Source organism: Doryrhamphus excisus, chromosome 12, assembly GCF_030265055.1.
Source record: "Doryrhamphus excisus isolate RoL2022-K1 chromosome 12, RoL_Dexc_1.0, whole genome shotgun sequence".
Lineage (NCBI taxonomy): Eukaryota > Metazoa > Chordata > Actinopteri > Syngnathiformes > Syngnathidae > Doryrhamphus > Doryrhamphus excisus.
In genome coordinates, this window is record NC_080477.1 from 2333868 (window position 1) to 2349352 (window position 15485).

At 44.5% G+C, this 15485-nt stretch overlaps 1 protein-coding gene across 4 annotated transcripts in view; it reads left to right on the plus strand.

Moving 5' to 3' along the window:
• Positions 1-15485, plus strand: part of glceb (glucuronic acid epimerase b) — a 40657-nt gene that overhangs the window by 8887 nt on the left and 16285 nt on the right. For 3 of the 4 annotated variants that reach the window (XR_009132250.1, XM_058089186.1, XM_058089187.1), the window contains exons 2-4: positions 1084-1598; positions 3134-3379; positions 8505-8797. Coding sequence is in view for 3 of the 4 variants with exons in the window: in XM_058089186.1 (XP_057945169.1) it covers positions 1097-1598; positions 3134-3379; positions 8505-8797 (1041 nt within the window). In the remaining variant the exon portion in view is untranslated. Of the gene's footprint in view, positions 1-1083; positions 1599-3133; positions 3380-8504; positions 8798-13208; positions 15320-15485 lie in introns of those variants that run through there. The other variant, XM_058089188.1, reaches the window with a different exon arrangement.

Consider the following 15485-nt stretch of genomic DNA (forward strand, 5'->3'; position numbering starts at 1 on the left):
ATAGTAGCCCCACAGGCCCACGTGGGACGGGACTTTAAAGTAGCTCACTGTCTCACGACAAGGAGCGCTGTTGCATCACCAGGACAGGACTGATGACCAGTAGAGTCCCTGCAATGTTTGCGTGTACTTTATTATTCCCAAGGGACTACTAAAGTATTCTGTCTGTCTTGCAGTGACATCTTCTACTGTTCATTGGTGAGATCTTTTGGTCCAGGGGGCAGTGGTCTCAGTAGTGAAGTCCAGACTTCCCGGTCCCTGGCCCCCTTTTCCTGCGCCATCGGGAGGACACCAAGGTGTTCCCAGGCCCACTGTGAGACATAATCCCGACAGGGTGGCCTTGATCTGCCCGGGGGCCCTCTCCCGGTCGGGCATAGAGGGAGGGAGGGGTTTCGAGGTGGTCTCCAGGGGCAAATAGACTAGATGCTGGAGCCACCTGAACTGGTTCCCGGGTGACCGAGCTATTTCATCCGCTAGGATCCGCGATCTCGTTCTTTCGGCCACGACCCAAAGCTCATAACCATTGGTAGATTGGGAGGGTTTGGGGGGGGGGGTTAATTGAGAGCTTTGCCTTCTGGCTCAGCTCTCGCTTCACCATGACGGTCTGGTACCGCGACCGCTGTACTGCAGACGCTGCAATGATCCGTCTGTCGTCCTCACCTTTGTGACCTTCCCTCACCCGTAGACCCCTAGATACTTGACCCCCTCCACCTGGGGCAGGTCCTCACCCCCAACCCAATGAGTGCAATCCACCCTCTTCCAACTGGGACTGCTGAGTCTCATCCAGAAGCTTCACCCCGAGATGCAAGCCGCCCCTTGCAAACCGCCCCTGTAAACGCTGAAGGTCACCGCCCGATGAGGCCACCAGGACCACATCGTCCGCAAATAGCAAAGATCCTAAGATCCTAAGATCCCCAAACTGGATCCCCCCAGACGCCATGTCTATGAAAATTGTGAAAAGAATCCGTGACCAATCACAGCCTTTAATGGATTCATCTCCATTCCAGGAGGCAGCCGCTCCTCTGGGGTATCTGGTGGCATCGCTTCATGGTTGCCAGCCCGACTGAGTGTGTGTTTGTCCTTCAGGTGAGCTGGGACCATGCGCTGCCTGGCTGCTCGTGTCAACTATAAGACCCTCATCGTCATCTGCGCCCTTTTCACGCTCATCACGGTGCTGCTGTGGAATCGCTGCTCCACCAACACCTCCCTGCGCTTCGTTCCTCGAGCTGCTTTGGTGGCGCCCAGCCCCAACGGGGGCGACGCCAGCAGTCAGCAACACCCCGCGCAACCTCCAGAACCTCCACCGATTGTGAGCGGAAGCAAGTACGAGGAAATCGACTGCCTGATCAACGATGAGTCCACCGTCAAAGGCCGGCGTGAAGGTGGAGAGATCTTCATGCCCTTCAGCTGGATGGAGAAATACTTTGAGGTGTACGGCAAAGTGGTGCAGTACGACGGCTACGATCGCTTCGAGTTCCAGCACAGTTACTCCAAGGTGTACGCCCAACGGGAGCCCTACCACCCCAACGGCGTCTTCATGTCATTCGAGGGCTACAACGTGGAGGTCCGGGATCGCGTGAAGTGCATCAGCGGAGTGGAAGGTAGGATTTACTTTGGCATCGCGCTCTGACTTTGTATTCGTCGGGGAATTCGGTTGAAAGCTTCGGTTGAAGCAGAGACTTGCGGCGAAAGCAGTCTTGGGAATTGAACACTTGAACCCAGTTCATGCAGAGCGCATGCGAAGTCAAATGGGGAGGGGAGTTACTCAGCCCTAAAAACGGAACTCTGACATTCGACAAATACAACATGCATTTAAACAAACATGTTAGCTCAATGCTAATTTGCATTAAAAATCCCATAGACAAGCTAGCAAATAGCGTTCCACTCCTCTTTTCTCCTGCCTGCGATGTTAACGCCCTGTCGTAACGTCCCCTGGGCTCGCAGGTGAACCAACATTCGCTCTCAAGACATTTCACGTGCGGGTTGTACCAAATCTCTACGATGACGGGTGGGAAAAACATCATGTAAAAAAGGTTTGCCAGAGACCTTTGTGACGTCTCCGTCCGCGGCTACGTGGCGCGGGTGCCCGAATACAGTGCACCTTGCTGGGCCACAGCAGGTGGCTCCTCCCCCTCTATACGCTGGTTGTCCTGGTAGTCATGTCAAGATATTGATTAGGACAAATCAATCAAATCCTAATTTGTTCCAGCCGTTCTTACCTCCAGGACGTTCATGTAAAGAGCAGCCATCGATTATCGGTATCGTCTTGGTCATGAGAAGCTGCAAATGATCAGCATGGATATCACAGGCTGGAGAAAAAAAGAAGTGTTTGATTTGCTCATCTGCAGATGGTGTACCCTTTAAAGCGACCTTTAAATGGTCGCTTATACGAGCGGATTCATCGGCATGGCGTCATAATTCCCTCCCATCCGCCTGATAACCGTGGTTCACCCAACACGTTGAAGTGCTGGTGCAAACATTCGGAGACACGAGGAGACGGCAAAGTGAAGGCCGACTGTAATCTGATCTAATCTGGACCACTTGTCTCCTTTCATAGGAGACAAAAATAGCTCAGCCAGGAGAAAATAAAATCTCATTAACTGATAACTGACGTCAGGAAAAAGACCACAGCCCAGACGTTGGCGGCTGTTAACGATGTTATACCCTGATACTTGAAATGAAAGTAAAACCTTCATTGCGCTTTAAAACAGCGCCACTGTTGGATTCCTTAAGTTCTTTCACCGGGCAACAAAGTCTCGTGCCACCATGCTAGCTTAGCCAGATTTGGTATCCACATTGTAAAATTAAAAGGTGTGTCTCCCGCCCATCAAACCAGTGGCGCACCCTACTGGTGTGTTTTTCTTGCTTTGACATTGCCCAGCTTCCGGGGTCAGGAAAGTGTTGCTATGTCCGACTAATACACAAACACATCATCTACACAACGTTCATGAGCAGGCAACGACTACCCTGAAGCGCACTTTAGCGTTGTTAAGACGTGCGGAAGAGTCAGCAGAACCGATCAACCATCACAACTCTGCACCAAGTCCTGCAGTTGGAGTCAAGAAGCGTCCACTTTATCTTTTGTTTGAACACCTGAAGACCTTTGGTGCACAAACTGTGGCATTTGTCCTCCCAGGTGTTCCTCTGTCCACGCAGTGGGGCCCTCAGGGCTACTTCTACGCCATCCAGATTGCCCAGTACGGCTTGAGCCATTACAGCAAAAACCTGACGGAGCGCCCCCCCCACCTGGTTGTCTATGACGCAGCGGAGGAGAAAGATGGCAGGAGCGGCTCTGCGGCTTGGACTGTACCAAAGGGCGCCAGTCTCGGCCGCGTGTACGACAAGAGCCGAGCTTCCTCGGTGCGCCAGTTCAGCGCTCCAGGTACGTAAGCGTTTGGAGGACGAAACCATAGCGGCACCGTTGCCTCTGCTCTGTACAGACTATATCTGCTTGCCGCAGGTTGCTTACCTTAGAGGACACACCAACCCTAGACTGGCACCAGCAGGAACCAGTTAAAGCAGACACATAGCCACACAGCGCTGATACTTCCTGTTGGGAGGCTTCTTCCCCCGACGGACTGAAGCAAACTCCGCCCTGCACGCTAAAAACTAACACACGTTTGGACTTGAACCCTTCCCACATAAAAGGGGCTAAATCTCATTCATTTTGATAAGATGAACAGAAAATCAATTCATAACAATAAAATCATAGCCAGGAGGGAAAAGGGGCGCTTGATTTGCTCACCCGTACGGCCCGGGTAATCTCAAATAAATAATGTTTTAATAATTCCCTTATTGGTCCAGTAATTGTCGTACACCCCTAATTTGAAGTAAAACGCCATGCATGGAATACTCTACTCTAACAGTCTATGAACTCTTTCAATCCCAGCCATTTTGTAAAAGACAACCCCTTCAGTAGCGGCCATTTTGACTAATCTTTCAGGGCACGCAGAATATTGTGTTCTATGGCTATGTAAACATGGAACCTACCAAAAGAAAGATTAGATTCGCGTCTTTCATCCTTTTTCTGTTCTTTAGTAATCAGCAGGAGAACATAGGTAAGTTTCAGGAAAATATCAGCTCCCAACTAGAAAAGGGAGAAAAGAAAAAAAAAAAGCATAATTTTCCCTTTGACAGCAGAAATATCTAAACAACACAAAAAGGGTTGTTTTGCATCAAAGTAACAATTTATTTACAAATACAAAATAATGTCGCTACAATGCTAACCTTCTACATGCCACACTCCTCCACGCCCTCTCACCTCTGCCACATTAAAATTGCTCTGAAGTGAAACACATTAGTGAAAGGTTGCATCATATCGAATGTTGCTGGGATGGGGCGTTGGGGCTTCGAAAAATGTATACATACGTCGCTGCTATGAATGATTACCGTATTTTCCAGACTACAAGTCGCACTTTTTTTCATAGGTTGGCTGTTCCTGCGACTTATAAATGAAAAACTGTTTATGTTCCATAAACACTGGACACCTTTTGTGTTCATGTTTATTTTTGGTGTAGCTGAATAAGCATTGTGTTAGCATATCTTACGCCTATTCAGCCTGTTCTCGATTCTTTTATTGTTAGAACTTGCCTTCCAAGAGGACGGAATGTCTGTTTTGGTCAAGTAGTTAGGAAAATAAATTACCCGCAAAAAATGCCACTTATACTCCACTGCGACTTATGTATGTTTTTTCTACCTAAGTATGCATTTTTGGGCTTGTGCGACTTATACTCCGGAGCGACTTATAGTCCAGAAAATACGGTAATTGTTGCAGCTGCAATGATACGCATGCGTTTCCTGGAATATAGATGGCCTGTCTTATGTCATGAAAGTTGAGATGAAGACATGCGGTGGACATGTTTGCAAAGGAATGTTCCATGGACTGAATATTGAAGCTACGGGGGGGGGGGATATCAGCCAGCCAAGCACACAGTGACTTGTCATTGTCATGGTGAACGCCCGCTGTTTTTCTCTCTTTGTCCTCCATTGAGCTGCCGTCCACTGGAAGTTTCCTTTCCTCCTCCTCATTCTTCCCTTTCAGCCTCTCATCATCAACAATTTCTTTTCATTTCCTGCCTTCCACATCCCCCCCCCCCACACACACCCCCGCTTCTTGCTCACCTTGCTTTCCACCTCAACTCCCAATCATCACACTCTTACCTTGGCATTTTCATCATTACTCTTTTCTCAGCACCTTTTATTCTCCATTCATCTCTGGTGTCGCACATTTCAATCTCTTACGATTCCACCCACTCGCCACGCCGTCTTGTCTCTCTGAGTATTGCAATCACGCTCGCTCCACCTGTTTATACTCCATATTCCCTTCCCTCGTCAGGAAAGACATCCATACGTTCTCTTTCATTCTCCCCCCGCCCTCCATTTCCTCCTCCTCCTCTTCTCACGGCTTCTTTTTTCCTCCTTACTGTATCTGGGGCGCCGGCGTGGAGCAGCATCTCCAGTCCTCTGACAAGCAGATCAATTGTCTGTCCCCTGATGATAACCAATATTTACCATCTGCACTTTCCTGCACCAACACCGCCCATGGAGAACCACATCAGGCTGGATCCACTGCACTGCTACTCTTTTCTAAAACAAAATACAAATACAAACAATAAGCAATTGTGCCAATTATTAGCTTTACTCTGAGGATTGAATGTAAAATGACAATCCTTGACAACCCCTGTTCCTTTTTGCAAATAAGCTAAAAATGATGCAGCCGTTGCCCCTGGCTTTCAAAAGCTGGTCTTTAGTATTTTTAAGGATTTTATCCAATTATCTAAAAGATTTCATTAAAATATTAAGTGTAAAAACAATTCAAGTAGGGAGGCGCTATATGAACATTTTGATGGGCATGCCCCGTGTTGCGAAGCTCTGGTAGCTAAATGAGCTGAAATGCTAACATGTTAGCAGTTAGCATGCTAGCACCTAGCAAGATAGTAGGTATGAAATGTGTCCCTCCGTCGTGAAATGTAAGAATACGCATATAGACATGAGTAAATTGAGTACATGCTAACAGCATGCTGACACCTAGCAAGATGGCACTATATACCAAAATTACCAAGACAGTGTCGCCATACCATACCATGACATGATTTAGAGTACATTAGCTAAAATGCTAACAGTTAGCATGCTAGCACCTAGCAAGATCACACTCTGTACTGAAAGTGCCCAGTTCTATTGTATCCCAACATCATGCCATACATGTATTTGCATGCAGACATGAGTACATTTGCTAAACTACCACCATGCTAGCACCTAGCAAGATAGCACTATGTATCGAAAGTGCCAAGGCAGCGCTATACTGTCCCATATGACGTCCTATGTCATAGCTATATTGACATGTGGAAATTGGCTAAGATGCTGACAAGTTAACAGTTAGCATGCTAACACTTGACAAGATAGCACTATGTACCGAAAGTGCCATGGCAGCGCTATACTGTCCCATATGACGTCCTATGTCATAGCTATATTGACATGTGGAAATTGGCTAAGATGCTGACAAGTTAACAGTTAGCATGCTAACACTTGACAAGATAGCACTATGTACCGAAAGTGCCAAGGCAGCTCTATAGCATCCCTACATCATGCCATGCATGTATTGGGATGTAGACATGAGTCAATTAGCTAAATTACTAAGATGCTAACAGTTAGCATGCTAACCCCACTCCATTGTATCCTAATGGCACCACAAAAGAGCCAAACCATTCCTGTTTGGCTAAGGCTGTCCTATCAAGTCCGAGTCGTGTTTGTCCTACCTAGTCTTTAAGCATGAACTGATGGAAGCTAACAACCCGAACCCTCCAGTCGCCACGCGTTCAACGCCCTGAGAGGGAATTGAGTCCGTGGTTGAGAGCGCTAGGATGCCAGACTACTTCTACTGTTCCCAAGATCTGCTACCTAGCTCATTATTTTTCAAATACTATGCTAATTTAGTGCTTTTACCACACGGGATGTGTCAGCCTCACACGCGCTGACAAGCTACTCCCGGGACAACACGGCAGCCTGTCGCTGCACAGCGAGCGTAATTAAGAGGAGCAGGAGGGAATGAAGGAGCGGGATCGTTCCCAGCGAGACGGCGGCACCAAAGTTTCTTTTTGCAGCCGGGATGTCTGCCCTGAAACCCGACGGGATGCGGTCTGCTCCGGTCGCCTTTTGTCAGCTGGCTTCAAGCCCTGAAGCGGCGGCAGCAACTGTCCCATTTGGCCTCGTTACTCTGCACAGCTGAAGCACTCCCAAATACTTCACACATCAAGGCCCCTTCTAAGCTGGCCACACCAAAAGGCTGCAGGACTTGGAAAGCAGAGATGAGTAATGGAATGACGGCGCACACAAGAGCCCTCGTGGCCGGCCAGACAGCGGACGGAGTGAAAATGAGCCGACCGGGGGGGGGGGTTGACAAGCAGAGACGCTGCGTTCACACGTGACACCAGCCAAGAAGAGACCCAAAGGACGTCACCAGGACGAGAAGGAAGAGAAGAGACAGACTGGAAGACTACAGCTCTTTTAATGCACTCATAAATCCATTACTTAAGGCGACGCGGAGCCTAAGTGGATTTGTACCGTGGCCCCGTGATTACTCTGCCATCAATAAAGGATGGCTGGGGAACATAGACCACATTTTACCTCTTCTGCTCGCCGCTTGAGTACGGCTCGTTACAAGGTGACAGGGAGACCGTGCACGCCTGCTTCAAATCCTACCCAACATGCAGACCTAGGGCCGGCGCTGGTTCATGCATGCTCACGCACCATGCAACAATATCACACTTTATGGCATCATAATTACAGCTTACTTGGACATATCTTCATTGAAAAGAAGAGAAAATAGAAAATATAATAGAACATGGCGGGACTGTAACATATTTAAAAGACATAACTAAATTATTCCTAAATAGGCTCCCGATAATAATTGCATGGATATGAGGGAATTTTCAAGTCGTAACATTAAATCTGATAACATTAAAATATGCTCCCAAAAAGAAACCTGAAATACCCAAAAGGTTTGCCACAGACCTCCATGACGTCTCCGCCCGTGGCTATGTGGAGCGTGTGCCCGAATACAGTGCACCTTGCTGGGCTACAGCAGGTGGCTCCTCCCCCTCTATCCTCTGGTTCTCCTGCTGGTAGTGATGTGCTATCAGTCATGGTATTTGATTAGGAGATATAAATACCAGGTACACTTGGTCATATATTGTGCATCTTTATTCAACCTTAACTTAGGTTGGCGTCACTCCGCTTTCAGGCCACGCCTTCCCTGTCGACAACGTGTACGTTGTGTCGTGAAAAGGGTGCTGTTGTCTGAAGTCCAGGCTGACGGAATAGTCGTGACCTCTGAGGAGTTGGCAACCTGAACATCCAATGGCCTGACAATACCGTGACCTGGCTGAATGCTAATATTCATACGCTTAATATCATAAATATGATGAGAATGCTCTCTTTCTGTGTTCCAGCTTCTCACCGTGTATTTTTAACATGCTGCCTCTGACCACTTCCACACTACCTCCCCACAGAGTCGTCTGAGGGCGTGTCACTCTCGCTCGACAACACCAAAGACTTCATCCTCAGCTTGGACATCAAGTTCACCTCCAACGGCAGCTTGACGGTCATCCTGGACACCACAGAGAAAGGCCCGCCCTTCGCCATCCGCTATGTGACCAGCAGTCAGCTCATCGCCTTCAAAGATCGAGACATCACCTACGGCGTTGGGCCGCGGACCGCCTGGAGCACCCTGACACGAGACCTGCTCACAGACCTCAGGAAAGGCGTTGGTTTGTCCAACACCAAGGCTGTGAAAGCCACCAAGGTTGGGATGATGATGATGATGATGATGATGACACCGCTAATCTTCTTTCAATCTCTTCCTTTCATATTCATACCTTTTTATTACTCTTTCTACCCACTCATATTCATATTCATACCTTTCTATTGCTGTTTCTACCCACTCATATTCATATTCATACCTTTCTATTGCTTTCTACCCACTCATATTCATATTCATACCTTTTTATTGCTCTTTCTACCCACTCATATTCATATTCATACCTTTCTATTGCTCTTTCTACCCACTCATATTCATATTCATACCTTTTTATTGCTCTTTCTACCCACTCATATTCATATTCATACCTTTCTATTGCTCTTTCTACCCACTCATATTCATATTCATATTCATACCTTTTTATTGCTGTTTCTACCCACTCATATTCATATTCATATTCATACCTTTCTATTGCTCTTTCTACCCACTCATATTCATATTCATACCTTTTTATTGCTCTTTCTACCCACTCATATTCATATTCATACCTTTTTATTGCTCTTTCTACCCACTCATATTCATATTCATACCTTTCTATTGCTCTTTCTACCCACTCATATTCATATTCATATTCATACCTTTTTATTGCTGTTTCTACCCACTCATATTCATATTCATATTCATACCTTTCTATTGCTCTTTCTACCCACTCATATTCATATTCATACCTTTTTATTGCTCTTTCTACCCACTCATATTCATATTCATACCTTTCTATTGCTCTTTCTACCCACTCATATTCATATTCATACCTTTCTATTGCTCTTTCTACCCACTCATATTCATATTCATACCTTTCTATTGCTCTTTCTACCCACTCATATTCATATTCATACCTTTCTATTGCTCTTTCTACCCACTCATATTCATATTCATACCTTTCTATTGCTCTTTCTACCCATTCATATTCATATTCATACCTTTTTATTGCTCTTTCTACCCATTCATATTCATATTCATACCTTTCTATTGCTCTTTCTACCCACTCATATTCATATTCATACCTTTTTATTGCTCTTTCTACCCACTCATATTCATATTCATACCTTTTTATTGCTCTTTCTACCCACTCATATTCATATTCATACCTTTTTATTGCTCTTTCTACCCACTCATATTCATACCTTTCTATTGCTCTTTCTACCCACTCATATTCATACCTTTTTATTGCTCTTTCTACCCACTCATATTCATATTCATACCTTTTTATTGCTCTTTCTACCCACTCATATTCATATTCATACCTTTTTATTGCTCTTTCTACCCACTCATATTCATATTCATACCTTTCTATTGCTCTTTCTACCCACTCATATTCATATTCATATTCATACCTTTTTATTGCTGTTTCTACCCACTCATATTCATATTCATATTCATACCTTTCTATTGCTCTTTCTACCCACTCATATTCATATTCATACCTTTTTATTGCTCTTTCTACCCACTCATATTCATATTCATACCTTTCTATTGCTCTTTCTACCCACTCATATTCATATTCATACCTTTCTATTGCTCTTTCTACCCACTCATATTCATATTCATACCTTTCTATTGCTCTTTCTACCCACTCATATTCATATTCATACCTTTCTATTGCTCTTTCTACCCATTCATATTCATACCTTTCTATTGCTCTTTCTACCCACTCATATTCATATTCATACCTTTTTATTGCTCTTTCTACCCATTCATATTCATATTCATACCTTTCTATTGCTCTTTCTACCCACTCATATTCATATTCATACCTTTTTATTGCTCTTTCTACCCACTCATATTCATATTCATACCTTTTTATTGCTCTTTCTACCCACTCATATTCATACCTTTCTATTGCTCTTTCTACCCACTCATATTCATACCTTTTTATTGCTCTTTCTACCCACTCATATTCATATTCATACCTTTTTATTGCTCTTTCTACCCACTCATATTCATATTCATACCTTTTTATTGCTCTTTCTACCCACTCATATTCATATTCATACCTTTCTATTGCTCTTTCTACCCACTCATATTCATATTCATATTCATACCTTTTTATTGCTGTTTCTACCCACTCATATTCATATTCATATTCATACCTTTCTATTGCTCTTTCTACCCACTCATATTCATATTCATACCTTTTTATTGCTCTTTCTACCCACTCATATTCATATTCATACCTTTCTATTGCTCTTTCTACCCACTCATATTCATATTCATACCTTTCTATTGCTCTTTCTACCCACTCATATTCATATTCATACCTTTCTATTGCTCTTTCTACCCACTCATATTCATATTCATACCTTTCTATTGCTCTTTCTACCCATTCATATTCATATTCATACCTTTCTATTGCTCTTTCTACCCACTCATATTCATATTCATACCTTTTTATTGCTCTTTCTACCCATTCATATTCATATTCATACCTTTCTATTGCTCTTTCTACCCACTCATATTCATATTCATACCTTTTTATTGCTCTTTCTACCCACTCATATTCATATTCATACCTTTTTATTGCTCTTTCTACCCACTCATATTCATATTCATACCTTTTTATTGCTCTTTCTACCCACTCATATTCATACCTTTCTATTGCTCTTTCTACCCACTCATATTCATACCTTTCTATTGCTCTTTCTACCCACTCATATTCATATTCATACCTTTTTATTGCTCTTTCTACCCATTCATATTCATATTCATACCTTTCTATTGCTCTTTCTACCCACTCATATTCATATTCATACCTTTCTATTGCTCTTTCTACCCACTCATATTCATATTCATACCTTTTTATTGCTCTTTCTACCCATTCATATTCATATTCATACCTTTCTATTGCTCTTTCTACCCACTCATATTCATATTCATACCTTTCTATTGCTCTTTCTACCCACTCATATTCATATTCATACCTTTCTATTGCTCTTTCTACCCATTCATATTCATATTCATACCTTTCTATTGCTCTTTCTACCCACTCATATTCATATTCATACCTTTTTATTGCTCTTTCTACCCACTCATATTCATATTCATACCTTTTTATTGCTCTTTCTACCCATTCATATTCATATTCATACCTTTTTATTGCTCTTTCTACCCACTCATATTCATATTCATACCTTTTTATTGCTCTTTCTACCCACTCATATTCATATTCATACCTTTTTATTGCTCTTTCTACCCACTCATATTCATACCTTTCTATTGCTCTTTCTACCCATTCATATTCATATTCATACCTTTTTATTGCTCTTTCTACCCACTCATATTCATATTCATACCTTTTTATTGCTCTTTCTACCCACTCATATTCATATTCATACCTTTTTATTGCTCTTTCTACCCACTCATATTCATATTCATACCTTTTTATAGCTCTTTCTACCCACTCATATTCATATTCATACCTTTTTATTGCTCTTTCTACCCACTCATATTCATATTCATACCTTTCTATTGCTCTTTCTACCCACTCATATTCATACCTTTCTATTGCTCTTTCTACCCACTCATATTCATATTCATACCTTTTTATTGCTCTTTCTACCCACTCATATTCATATTCATACCTTTTATATTGCTCTTTCTACCCACTCATATTCATATTCATACCTTTCTATTGCTCTTTCTACCCACTCATATTCATATTCATACCTTTCTATTGCTCTTTCTACCCACTCATATTCATACCTTTTTATTGCTCTTTCTACCCACTCATATTCATACCTTTTTATTGCTCTTTCTACCCATTTATATTCATATTCATACCTTTCTATTGCTCTTTCTACCCATTCATATTCATATTCATACCTTTTTATTGCTCTTTCTACCCACTCATATTCATATTCATACCTTTCTATTACTCTTTCTACCCACTCATATTCATATTCATACCTTTTTATATTGCTCTTTCTACCCACTCATATTCATACCTTTTTATTGCTGTTTCTACCCACTCATATTCATATTCATACCTTTCTATTGCTCTTTCTACCCACTCATATTCATATTCATACCTTTCTATTGCTCTTTCTACCCACTCATATTCATATTCATACCTTTCTATTGCTCTTTCTACCCACTCATATTTGTTCGTGTAGGTCGCGTACCTGCAGGTCGCGTACCTGCAGGTCGCGTACCGGCAGGCCGCGTACCGGCTGCCTTTATGCAGGGCTTCCTCTTCCTGTCTTACAATACACTTCTGCCCTCTAGTGGCCATTTTGATATAAAAATAGCTCTCTAGCCTAATCCACTGGTGAGGAGTTGCAACATCACCTCCTACGTAAAAGATGTATGAATAAGCTGTTGTGTTTGTAGAAACCAAGGAGTTAACATGGTTCCTATGACGCGCCTACGTGCACACCTTGTCCCAATCTTTGTCCCTCAGATCATGCCCAGGCGAGTGGTGCGCGTGGTCCTCCATGGGCGGGGCTTTGTGGACAACATCACCATCTCCACCACCGCCCACATGGCCGCCTTCTTCGCCGCCAGCGACTGGCTGCGGCGCAACCAGGACGAAAGGGGCGGGTGGCCCATCATGGTCACGCGGAAGCTAGGGGAGGGCTTCCGGCCGCTGGAGCCCGGCTGGTACTCGGCCATGGCCCAAGGCCAGGCCATGTCCACCCTGGTGCGAGCCTACCTCCTCACCAAGGACCAGGCTTACCTCAACGCGGCGCTGAAGGCGGTGGGACCCTACAAGGTTCCTTCGGCGCAGCACGGGGTCAAAGCCGTGTTCCTCAACAAATACGACTGGTACGAAGAGTATCCCACCTCGCCCGGTTCCTTTGTCCTCAACGGGTTCATCTACTCCCTGCTGGGACTCTACGACTTGAGCGAGACCGCCGGCGAGAAGCTCGGCAGGGAGGCGGGGCAGCTGTTCAGCCGCGGCATGGAGTCGCTGAAGGCCATGCTGCCGCTCTTCGACACCGGCTCGGGGAGCATCTATGACCTCCGCCACTTCATGCTGGGCGCCGCCCCCAACCTGGCCCGCTGGGACTACCACACCACCCACATCAACCAGCTCCAGCTGCTGGCCTCCATCGACGGCGCTCCCATCTTCAGGGACGTGGTGAGGCGCTGGAAAAGCTACTTGAAAGGGAGCCGCGCTAAGCACAACTAGACCGGCTGGACTGGACTTAGACTAGACCACCTAGACCGGCTGGACTGGACCGGAGCGTCAAGACGCTGACTGGATGCTCGTCCGAACCGGAACAGGAAGCTTTTATTGCGTGCCGGTCCCAAGTAGCTTACTCGAACTCGAGGTCCGGTGTTGCAGGCGGGGTCGTCTCCGCAGAACTGTTGGTAGCGCGTGCTTGCTTCTCCAAGTAGTCTTTGGAATTATGGAATTATGGAATTATGCACAGGCCGGGTTTGAACATGCAACGCTTCTGCGTCCCCAGGAATGACCCCCACTGTCCGAGATGCATTCGCCACAACAATCCTGTAAATATGACAGTGAACGCATCACAATCTCATACGTTCTTTCAATGATAGCTTAGCACCTTAGTTAGCGCTATGCTAACACCAACAAGCTACAAAGTGTAGACTTAGTAACGCGGATGGCCGCCTCTCTGCACATCCCTAATATCAGGGTTCCACAAGTGTGGAATTTCAACACATTTCCAGGTCTGGAAAAGTATGGAGAAATAATTCCCGTTTCTTGATGCCGTTACCACCTTCCTGTTTTCCGAAAGATCAAATTATGAATTTTTTGATACTTTATTCATTATTCATCTCCAAGAGAAATTCACCTTTCCAGTCCAGGCCGGTGTGTAGTATATGCCCCCCCCCAACCCCCCAAGGGATGATCTTAGTCTTAGGACAGTGATAGTAATCTGCCACTGAAACTGAATAAGCATCTCCTAGTCCGAGTCATGGTTCTCCCCCTAGTGTGGGGTGCCATCTCCGGGTCGGGGACGAGGAGTTGAAGTACATTTGGATCAGGTTCATGGGGGAGGGCAGGATGGAACGCGAGATCACGCCGTCTGCATCGGTCCCTTCTGGAGAAAAGGCAACGCTCTCAATTTAGCGGTGGAGCTACGTTCCTACCCTCACCTTTGGTCCGAGCTTTGGGGATTGACCGGAAGGATGAGATCAATCAACCAACCAATCAACCAATCAATCAACCAACCAATCAACCAACCAACCAACCAACCAACCAACCAATCAATCAATCAACCAACCAACCAACCAACCAACCAACCAGAATCATCTTATTAGTCCAATCATCTGAAGCTGCTTGTTTTGATGGACCAAGTCATGAGTTGGTCCTGAAGAACCAAATGAATATGAAGCAACACAAACAGTTGTTGGTTTGGTTGGCAACATATCATAACATATCATAACATATCATAACATGTCCATCATCCAAGTCAAAGCTGATGCGTGGGAATATCTTGTTTTACGGAAAACCCAAACTATAGCTGCATCACATTCCCAATCACTAAATATTCACATTTGAGGGGCTGGAATGAGAAGATGTTTACCTTTTCAAATCACTTCATGGACAAAATAGTTTTGGATTAATTGGATCATTGATTAATCACTGATTATTGGTTACAGCTCCAATGATACGCGTCTATTTGTAGAGTCTGGGAAAAGTTTGGAATTTAAGTTTGTTAGTTTTTAGTGGATTCATGTGGATTGGTACGGTTCTTGTTCAGTA